General features: G+C 45.8%; 1 protein-coding gene across 3 annotated transcripts; it reads left to right on the top strand.

Moving 5' to 3' along the window:
* The first annotated feature begins 548 nt into the window (after window positions 1-548).
* LOC123083619 (disease resistance protein Pik-2) lies at window positions 549-7,098 on the top strand. Of its 3 annotated transcripts, none has more exons than XM_044505610.1 (5): window positions 549-1,542; window positions 3,001-3,811; window positions 3,872-4,894; window positions 4,986-5,048; window positions 5,157-7,098. In XM_044505610.1, exons 1-4 carry the CDS (start codon window positions 728-730, stop codon window positions 5,004-5,006), a joined length of 2,670 nt encoding a protein of 889 aa, XP_044361545.1. In that variant the 5' UTR covers window positions 549-727; the 3' UTR covers window positions 5,007-5,048; window positions 5,157-7,098. The 3 variants fall into 3 exon arrangements, 2 of the variants coding, with proteins under 2 accessions (XP_044361545.1, XP_044361544.1); XR_006439334.1 differs by having other exon boundaries at window positions 550-1,542; window positions 3,001-4,894; window positions 5,157-5,975; window positions 6,120-7,098; XM_044505609.1 differs by having other exon boundaries at window positions 550-1,542; window positions 3,001-4,894.
* Window positions 7,099-10,946: the final 3,848 nt, after the last annotated feature.

Below are 10,946 nucleotides of genomic sequence, written 5' to 3'. Positions count from 1 at the left end.
ATTCTGAATTTACATAAAACGAGAAGGGTACTTTTTTGAGTTTCCTAGGCAAAGGAGTAAATTACACAGAAGCTATGGGTGTCCTCTTGTGCATTGGCGTGTCTAGTTCTTCTCCTCGGTCACTTTTTGGTGGCGTGGCGACCATTACGTGGCTGTGCTCTCACCGTGCGCCTGCAGTAACCTCATCTTCAGCACCATCATCGAGACCGTCCATATATATCGCTTTACGTGGGCTAGTACTATGTATTGAAAGTTGAACGTTGACGTTGAATGCTTGGTCTGCCTTTGTTGTCTGTACTGAAAAGTTTGGATGTTCCCCAAGCAAATATACTTCCGAAGTAAATACAAATTCTGAGCCTCTGAACACCACTTGGCTGCACATCGTATGGTAGTGATTTAGATATTCAATGGTTACATCGCAGGAAATATGCAGGAAGATTCCTTTGAGCAGAAGAGGCCCTTTAAATACTGTGCACACAAATTCCAGCAACTAGCATGAACCTTACATCCATGAATGAGTGAATAGGCCTCCAAATAGAAACTTTGCGTTGATGAGTCTTGGAATGTCGACACTTAGATGGTGTCCACACAAGCTCGAGTAGCAGGCTTATCCATCTGTAGCCTGTACTGTCCTATATATAAAGACTCTAGCTAGCCACTCATCCCCTCATCACAAAAGAAAAGGAAGCATTATTGCACCCAAAAACTCAGCTGCTAAGAGCGAGCAATGGACCACGCAACAGGTGCCATGGGCAGCCTGCTCCTCAAGCTTGGCAAACTCCTCAAGGAAGAGTACGACCTGCAGAGAGGCATCAAGGAAGATATCCAGTATCTCGAGAGAGAGCTGGAGAGCATGCAAGCTGCCCTCCGCAAGGTCGGCGACGTGCCACGGGACCAGCTCGACGAGCAAGTCAAGCTCTGGGCAAACGAGGTCAAAGATCTTTCATACAGAATGGAGGATATCATCGACAAGTTCCTGGTACGTGTTGAGGGCCCTGAGCCTGACGACAAGCAGCACAAGCTCAAACAACTCATCAAGAAGATGGGCGACTTGTTCACCAAGGGCAAGCCAAGCCATGTCATCGCAAAAGAGATCAAAAGCATGAAGGCCCGCGTCCAGGGAGCTGCTGACCGGCGTGATAGGTACAGGGTCCACGAGGTGGTTGCTAATCCAGTTGGCGCAACCACGGTCGACCCTCGCCTGTTGGCTCTATACAAGGACAGGAAAGAGCTCGTTGGCATTGATGATTCAATGAATGAGCTGACCAAGAAGCTGAGTGTCGGGGATGGTGATGTGTCCAAACAACTCAAGATACTCTCTGTTTTTGGATTTGGAGGCCTTGGCAAGACAACTCTTGCCAAAGCAGTGTATAATAAGATACGATCGCAGTTCGACTGTGGTGCTTTTGTACCAGTCGGGCGGAACCCTAGTCTGAAGAATATTTTAAATGATGTCCTCCTTGAGATTGATGGGCAAAAGCATGACAACTTGGATGAAAGACAGCTCATCAACAAGCTCCAAGGATTACTCCGGGAGAAGAGGTATGTACGCACCTTATTATCCAGTTTCCTATACAGCAACTAGATGGGAAGTTTTAGATCAGCTTCCTACCTATAATTTTAAAACAATACTCCATCCAGTCTTAAAAAGGATGTTATTTTGGATATTCACTTTTTATCAGTTGGGATGTGTCATGTCATGTGACCACCTTAATTTCACATGCGTGTACAAATTAGTTAATTTTGGTTATATGGGCTATACATATATATAGTTGGTTTTACCTAGAAGGAAAAGAAACACGGCCTCTGCATCCACTACAGGAAAAATAAATAAAGTCGAGTATGAAAAATACTCCCCATATAACCTCAGCTTCATTTAAGGCGAGTGTTACACTCAGCTTACAGTACTCGGTTTCATTTGGATCGGCTTAGGCCATGTAAGCCGAGTGTCACTTCATGGCATAGTTTTAAATAGCCTTTCAGTAGGGTGCCGCTAAATGGTTCCATGTACAAATAGCCCGCTATATCCTGCTATAGCCCGCTATAGCTGATTTTGAGGTCCGGAGCTATTTGGCAATAGCCCGCTATTTAAAACAATCACGGGCACTCTGATTATGTGTAACCGAGTATAAAACCATGGCTCTAGGCGAAGGAAAACAGGATGACGACCTAACGGAGGTGCCGCGTGGCACCTCGGTAAGCTGAGAGTCAACCTAAGTCGTGTATCCACGCTGACCCACGGGTGTATGCGTAAACCGGGAGTGTAGGATAAGCCGTGTGTAGCTGGGTGCACGGCTTAAGCATAAGCCGAGAGTCAACCTAAGCCGTGTATCCACGCTGGTCCATGGTATATGCGTAAACTTGGTGTTTCGGATAAGCCTTGTGTCCAGCGGGGTGATATTTGTATGCCGAGTCTCTTATGTAAGCCGAGTGCCCCCGCTCGGCATACTTCCTCCCTACTGAAGCTCCTACGGCTGCCACACGTCCAACATAAACCAAGTAAGGTCATGGATACACTCGGCTTATAGAAGTGCACACCCTCATTTATTAAATCATTTCGATTTTCATCACAAAAGGAGGGAAATAGAAGAGAAATGAACCACTCATGCATTACAAATTAGGTGAAGATGAGATCATCTCCAGTTCTCTACATTCAGGCCATGGAATCTTATGTGAATCACAAGCTATAGTGAACATTATATATGGATCCAATGCATAGCTAGAACACGACAGCCTGAAAAAACGGACTTTTATTTGTGTCAAGACAACCTCATTATGATAATGCTATATGGACCAACATACAACACAAACACCAATAAATTCATGGGCGTCTCTCTTATGTAGCTTACCTTTATCCACCTTTGATAAATGATGAAAAATTCTAGATTCTTAAACGAAGTATTGCCTCTCGTTTTACCTGTCATAGATATTTTAAATCCATAGGGCCTTTCGGATTTGCTGCACTGATTATTATGGCTCGTGTGTTATGAATGCGAACAGGTACATCATTGTTATTGATGATATATGGGAAACAAAAACATGGGAAATAGTTAGGTGCATTTTTGTGCATAATAATTTGGGGAGCAAGATAATCACAACTACCCGTATTCATGAAGTCGCTGCAAAAGCCGGTGAAATATACAAGATAAAACCACTCTCTCATGCTTTATCTGAGGAGTTATTTTGTACTAGATTATTTTATGGAAGAAATGTATGCACTTCTGATCAGCCAGAAGAGGCATACAACAAGATTTTGCAAAAATGTGGTGGCGTACCTTTGGCTATAATCACAATAGCAAGTTTGCTTGTTGGTAAACCAGTGGAGGTTTGGTCTAAGGTATACAACTCAATTGGTTTTGGGCATGAAGATAATGAAGATGTCGATAACACGAGAAAGATAGTTTTATTTAGCTACTATGCTCTACCTTGTCATCTGAGGACATGCTTATTATATATGAGCCAATATCGAGAAGATTCATATATTCTAAAAGATAGTTTGATATCAAGGTGGGTTGGTGAAGGTTTTGTCCAAGAAGAACAAGGGGCGGGATTGTTTGAGATCGCTGAGAGATATTTCAACGAGCTGGTTAACAAAAGCATCTTGCAGCCAGCAGAGATTCTGCACCATGGCATCATAAGTCATTGTTCTGTCCATGATATGGTCCTTGATATGGTACGTCTATTGGCTAAGGAAGAAAACTTTCTCACTATAGTGGATAGTCACGAGCAGCAAACATATCCAGTATACCGCAATATTCGTAGGCTGGCCATTCGAAATAAAAACCGTCTGGTTGACACACACATGCCACAAGTAAGGACATTTAATTCCATGTGCTTTGATGAATGTCACCCATCGCTTTCATGCTTTCAGTTTTTACGTGTCCTATCTCTAGCAGGTGGCATTTCTTATATAGACACCACAAATCATCTGGAACGTCTTGGAAAGTTGGTCCACTTGAGGTATCTTGGACTAGCGCAGATGAATATCCATGAGCTCCCAAAGGAAATAGGGGACCTAAAGTTCTTACACACACTAGACTTCCTTGAGGTTAGACTACAAGAATTGCCACAGAGTGTTGGTCAGCTAAGTCGCCTGAAGTGTCTGTGGCTTGAAGCCACCAACACAAGAGTCCCAGACTGGATCGGGAACCTGACATCTCTGGAAATGCTATGCGTGAACAGTGTTGAAGATTCCTCGAACTTTGTGAATGAGATTGGCAAACTTGCAGAGCTGAGGAAACTCCGCATTGGTGGAAGTTTATGTCTGCCCAGTGCGGCCATGGCAAAAGCTTGGGCGGAGTCACTTGTGAAACTGCAGAAAATCCAAGTCATAGACATTGCTTGCATTGAGTCAGGTGGGTATGATGATGTCACCTGCTCCTGGGAAGGCTATGCCCTCTCTCGACAGCTCCGTGTTCTGCACTTGTCGTACAGACAACCAGGGTTGCTAGCAAGGATTAATCCGTTGCTTCTTCCAAGCCTCTCTAATTTAGAAGTACACGTGGACGCTCCAGATCTTCAGATCTTTGGAATGTTTCCAGAGCTGGTCACTCTTAAGCTGAACACCCCAATCGGCCTCCACCATAATGCCATGGGAGCTGTAGGTGCTTTCCCCAAGCTAAGAGTTTTCACTACGCGTGGAACGCCCGGCCGGTTTGTGAAGGGAGATATGCCATGCCTTGAACACCTCGAGTTCCGCATCAATTTTGTGCAGGAATCCAATCTTGAGTTTGACTTTGCTAGCTTGGTGAACCTCCCTTTGCTTCAGAAAGTTAAAGCCTATATAGTGCATGATCCTGCTATCGTCCCTCGTGCGGACCTCCACAAGGCAGTGGAAGTGGCAAGGCATGCGATTAACATCCTTCCCGACCCTTCCATACTTGACTTCTTTGCGGTAAATATCTACTATCCATTAGTGTTGAGCAACACATGCATGTTTATATTTTTCGCATGCTAGTTAATTTGCAATATCTCCTTTTCTACAGATGCCGATCAGTTCTGACTGAGCTAAGCTAGCTAGTTGTGCATGGATCTCCACCTACATCAAGGTACACTCCCTGCGTATTTTACTAGTATATATGTACTACATGTCTACACGCCACAATTTTCCAAACCATACACGTATACGTTCAGTGACAGTTATTTCATATATGTAGGCTGGCATCTGGTGTTAATAAACTACCACGGAGAAAAGAAAAGGACAACAAGAGAAATTTCGGTTTGTTTGCTTTATTTGGAAAACAATAAAAAAAATGTCGTTTGTAACAAAGGTAAAATAAAATGGCAAAAAAAGAGTGTTTGTTTAGTTTATCGCCTTCTGCAGCAAAGAAAAAAATCACAAAAAAAACTTCGCTTGTTGGTTTTGTTATCTATTGTAGCAAAGTAGAAATGAAAATCACAAAAAAAAATGTTTAGTTGCTTTGTGGAATCGAGTAGCGTTTACTTCCAGAAAAAAAAATCCAAAAAACAAAGGATCTTCGCGTTTTCGTACCACTTATGTTGTGTGTGTATTTGAGTTTGTTTCTTGGGTTTTGGTTTTGGGGGTCAGATGTTTGTCTATACGTGTTTTTCAGTTGGAAGGGGGTGGGGGTGGTGTAACGCTGCCTATGCCAATATGATGTTACACTTCATGTTGCATAGCCGGTCCCAAGCCCGGAAAAAGGAGGGACCAAACATCTACTAATTAACCAAATGTGGTGATGCCATTTTATGTTCTTACGGTTGATTGTATCCTTTATTTGTATTGTTTGTTCTTTATTTTCTTAAATACCTTGTTCGGGTATAGAACATCTTAGTTCAGCATACCTAGTGATTCAGGGTTGACTATTTCTGAACGCTCAAGGGCTTATTTGTGAACAAATCGTTCCCCAAGGAATTATGCCAAGAAGACGAGCATCTGGTTTTCTTTGTAGGCTCTCTCTGCCACACAAATCCTTGACTCCTTTTTCATGTCTCGGAGAGAGCATCTCAGACAAGTAATTTTTTTGTATGTACAGTAGTCTCAGCAGAAAAAGACTTCTATCGTCATCTGGAAAATTAACTTCATGATCATTTCTTAGTCTCGCTCTAAAATGCTTTTCAGAGGTTAGTCTCACCAGTAATTCTTTGTTTCTTGACAGAACCGGAGTATGCAGCTTTCGGATGATGAATACATGGTTACTCTTTGGAAATAACTGAAGCACTACTTCTATGGAAGTGGAGTGGAGTATAAATATTTCTTCCTTCTCTGGCCCAATGGTTTCTTTGATTTCATTTCCATTTAATGTTACTTTTTTCTGACGGTGAGCTCTTCCATGTCCAGACGCATATGAAATCTTCGTAAATAACAGCCTGTCCACAAAGCTATATGGAGACGCTGTTGCGCTGCTGGGTTAGCTCTTCCATGCCCAGACGCGTACGGAATTCTCAAAAGCTGCCGTTGGGAGATGGTCTAGTGGAACAGAGGACTGGCCAAGGTAGAAAATGTTGCTGGGTTGTAAGCATAGATAGCCCTTCAGCAGAGTTGTGGTATCCAATGCAAACAATGTGCAAAAAGGCAATTCAAAACTCTCCCTTTTATTCTTAATAACAGTAAAAGCATATGCATTGATACATGCATTGATCTACAATGATGCACATTGCAGGGCTGGCCTCCCTCCTACCAGAGACGTAGCCTATACCACACGCGGCTGACACGCCCATTTTCTCCGCGTGTCACGGCCCACCCTCTACGCGCCATCTTTGTGTCCTTGCTAGTCGGCTGGGCACCCCCCCCCCTCCCCATTGTATTCTCCCAATGATTCACTCTATCTATCAATGCAATGATATGCAAAGCTTTTGCGTATTCGCGAAAAAAATGATGCACATTGTTGTATAACTTACCATGAGATCATAGACCGGATAACTCCACCATGATGCAATAATTCAATTGTGTTTTGCATGTGACGGACAGGTAAGAATAAATAGTCTAACACTTGCCTGCAGAACAATTGGAGTTACATGGTGTTATGATATTTACCAAGAGGTTAGGGATCGAATGGTAAGCAAGTTCCATCTTGTTGCTTACCTTCCCTGGTTCATACCCAAGCACAAGGCTGTACTTACCAATTACAGCGTCAATGTCCCTGATGAACGCTAGTTGTGCATTAACTGAAGATTTCAGAATCTTTCTGCAGCATATATCATTATCAGGTGCCTTGCAATCCTTTTATCCCTATCACCATCTGTGCATTGGAGAAACAAAATTAGCTTTCAATTTTGCTGAAAAAAGGGAACATGTATACGAAAGTAATGCAGATGACAGAGGAAATTACCCGGTGGTCAGAAAGTTTGATGTGGCAAGTTTCAGTTTCTCACAAGACTCAACAGCCTGCACACTGAAGTGTACTTCCATTGAAGAGATTCTGATGCGCTGTGGGAGGCCACACCGCATCATTCAAAGGTGCTCTGCCTGGATGGACAGAACTGTGACGGCTTAAGCCTCATCGCCGATGAGCGCGGAACCTCCAAATTTGTCCTCTCTGGCTGCCGCCGGTGCTCCTGTCCCCTTCGCTGGTTTTTTTAGAACAAAGGCTCAAGAAGAGCCCGGCTTTGAATTAACAAAGCCATCAACCGGCCAGAATTACAGAGATTACAACCACGAACCACACAAAGAAAAAGAAAAAAACATGGCAAAGATACAAAGGCGCTGGGAGACAGCTCGCATAGCACACAACCAGCTAGATACCAAATCAACATGAAGCTAATAGCTAGGAGATGCTAGGGACCTCTTGCACACACACAACCAAGGGGAAGGCAACTGCCGGCTCAGGGTAAGGAAACGACAACGATGAGAGGCATGCCATTGCCAGAACACCAGGGGCTTGTGGAGAACACAATCAGACAGTTCCATCGTCAAAGAAGGCCCCTGCCTCCTCGCCTGGCTCGAAAGGCGCCGCACCGTTGAGCGATGGACTAGTTCACCCTAGAACCTGCCTGAATGGCACCCAAGGAAGCCACAGGAGTGGAACCAGGCATTCCTCACATGTCGACGGCGACTCATCTAGAGCCAAGCAGCCCCAAAACCGAAGATCGGACGAGAAAGAGGGTGAGCTGCCAGGATGAAGGGCAACAGCAAGGGCCAAGACCAAAACTTAGAAGCCCTGGCACCCTCGGCGAGCTGGAAAGGGAACTACCGGAGGAGGGGAACCCTATCCCCTCCCTTCCTGGAGATCCACGGCACCGGAGGCCCTCAATAGCCGCATGAAGAGCACCACCATAACAGAACCCCGCACCAGGGAAGGCATGGCTGCCGCTGGAGACTTGCTGTCGCCGCCGCCGCACACCAAACCGCACCACACCGAAGCCCACCGCCCCACTTGTTCCCAAAAACAGCGTCTTCAAGAAGATTACGGCGTATGGGGCGTCGCCGCCGTCCAACAAAGTTTGGGTTTTCACCCGGGAAGCAAGGGGGCATGTGATGGGGAGGACAGGACCTGACCGGCGCCTCCAAGGAGGTGAGCGGCGGCCGCGGGCGTCGCCGCCGTCGCGCCAGCAAGGCTGGCTAAGGGTTTCCCCCCGTGCTGGAACCCCTCCATCCGCTCCCACCCACCGAAACCAGCCCGCCATGTCGTAGCAGACCGGATCTGGAGGGGGAGGAGCACGCCGCTGGAGAGTTGGTGTGGAGGCGGCCAGATCTGACGCCGCTGAAGCCGGAGCCGACGCCGAGCCCAGATCCGCATCCTCTGGAGGTCTCACCGTCCTCACGGTCAAGACTGCCGGCCCACGCCCGCGCCACCAGGAGCCAAAGGGCTGGAGGCGCCACGCCAGTCGGGGCCGCCGCCCCAGATCCTGCAGGCCCCCGCACGTGAGGCGAGGCAGCGAGGACCCCGCCTCCACCATCATCAGCAGCACACCAAGCTTGCCCGGCGGCTGCCTCCGATGGCGGCGAGGGAAGATCGAGGAGGGGGGAGGTGCAGCGGCGGGATTAGGTTTCGCCCCTCGAGTCGCCCGAGCGGGCGACACGAGGGAGTGGAGGGGAGGGAGGGGACGGTTCCTCATATCTCCCTCCCCTGGTTACGGCGAGAGGAAATTGCGGTTGCTGAAGCCCCGTGCGAGAAGGCGTGCGGAGAATAGCGGGGATGCGCGAAGGAATAAGAATGGATAGAGCGGTGGCGGAGGCTTGTCGCCGGAGGCGTGGAGCTGTCGTGGAGGGCGACGACATGGATCTCTGTCCTTTTTTCCCCTTTCTTCGAGAGAGGGAGAGAGAAGCCGAACGAGCGTGGTGTCGACGGCCTATCGTTCCCGCCAATTTGCTCTCGGGCATCCCACGTTCTGGGGCCCATTTCGCTTGTGGACCTTTTTATTTCGCGTGTACGTTTACAAACGTACGTTTTTCTCCAGATAGTTTCTGCGTATCTGTGACAATATAGAAACTCCCGTCGTCTCGCCACAATATGACCCCACTTAGACGGTTTCTAATAGGCTTTTGACAGGAAAATCATAAGAATTGGTGTTCCAGAAGAAAGTTCTTATACAACTGATCTGTAGAAAGCGTGAGTAGCAATGACTTTGATGTTGTTCATTCTGTGTTTTTGGAACAATAAAAAATTACACACCTAATAAAAGAAAACACTTGTACATGACACGCCGGCCGAACCATTGCGCTGGACTTGCGCGACACGTTGGATGAATCGGTAAGATGCGGCCCGGATTTGTTCCACGGGAGAGGATTAGAATGCCACGTGCCCCACACGTTGGCCACACACAACCTTATCACTTTATCCCCTCGTCCTCTTCGTCCTTTTCCCAAAATCACTCCATCGAATATCTCCAGCCGCATGGACCACCACTCCAAGCCCGGCACTACTAGAAAAAGGCCTATTAATGGTGCACCTGTTTTGCCTACTAATGGCGCACTATAGGTGCGCCATTAGTATCACGCCACTAGTATTTTTTACTAATGGCGCACCAGTGGTGCGCCATTAGTTTTGCCCACAGTGTGTCACTAGTGTCTGCTATATTAATGGCGCACCACATGGTAGTGCGCCATTAGTAACAAGTTTTTTAATTTTTTTTTGTTTTTTCTTAATCTCAGGTCACTATTTCACATATGAGATATCCAACACACATATATACAACAAGCATCCATATAACAATCATAGCCAACACAAAAGTTCCATCATATATACATACATAGCCAACACATAGTTCCATCATTACATATTACAAAAGTTTCACATTGTTCATCCAACACCGTTATCCATCAATTCACAAAAGTTTCACATTTATACAAAATAAAAACACAAATGGAAAAGAAGCACTCCATCCATGCAAGCTTCCGTGAATTAAATCAAATCTGCAAAATGATAAATAAGAAGTTAGAAGAAGAAGAAGAAGAAGAAGACTAGAAGAATACTAGAAGAAGAAGAACATTAGAAGAAGAATAAGAAGAATTTTGGAGGCAACTTAGGTAAAATGAAGCTAACCTATGTCATTTTGGAAAAGAAGAAGAATAAGAAGAAGACTATAAGCTTATTATGTAAACTTGATCATTTTGTGCTAACATCAGTTATTTTGGACTAACCTATAGGAAACTAAGCATATAATAAGCTCTAAGTTAGCATATTAGAGCCAACTTAGGTAAAATGAAGCTAACCTATAGGAAACTGAGCATATTAGAGATAATATAGGTAACTAAGTATATATATATATATATCATTTTAGAGATCTGACATACCTGACATAGTTCAGTTCTCATTGTTCTTCTTCTCCTTCCTCAACCTGATGCGCCAAGAGCGGCGAGGCGGTGGAGGCAGTGGAGGCAGTGTGATGTAGTCTTCTACGACAATTGGTGTGGTCATGTCGCCCAGCTGTGGAATCGCCGGCGCCACCATCGGTGTGTGGTCATTGTCAGGCACCACCACCATCGCGAGGCCACCTTCAGGTAGGATGGGCACAACCATCGCTAGGTCATCCTCAGCCACCTC

This window comes from Triticum aestivum, chromosome 4A (assembly GCF_018294505.1).
Source record: "Triticum aestivum cultivar Chinese Spring chromosome 4A, IWGSC CS RefSeq v2.1, whole genome shotgun sequence".
Lineage (NCBI taxonomy): Eukaryota > Viridiplantae > Streptophyta > Magnoliopsida > Poales > Poaceae > Triticum > Triticum aestivum.
This window is presented reverse-complemented; position numbering and strand designations above follow the sequence as displayed.

Excerpts from the sequence above, each read along its gene's own strand:
- LOC123083619 (XM_044505609.1), top strand. The coding sequence starts at position 728 with ATGGACCACGCAACAGGTGCCATGGGCAGCCTGCTCCTCAAGCTTGGC. Across the intron at positions 1,543-3,000 it reads GGATTACTCCGGGAGAAGAG|GTACATCATTGTTATTGATG; the intron begins GTATGTACGCAC and ends GAATGCGAACAG. Across the intron at positions 4,895-4,985 it reads CCATACTTGACTTCTTTGCG|ATGCCGATCAGTTCTGACTG; the intron begins GTAAATATCTAC and ends CCTTTTCTACAG.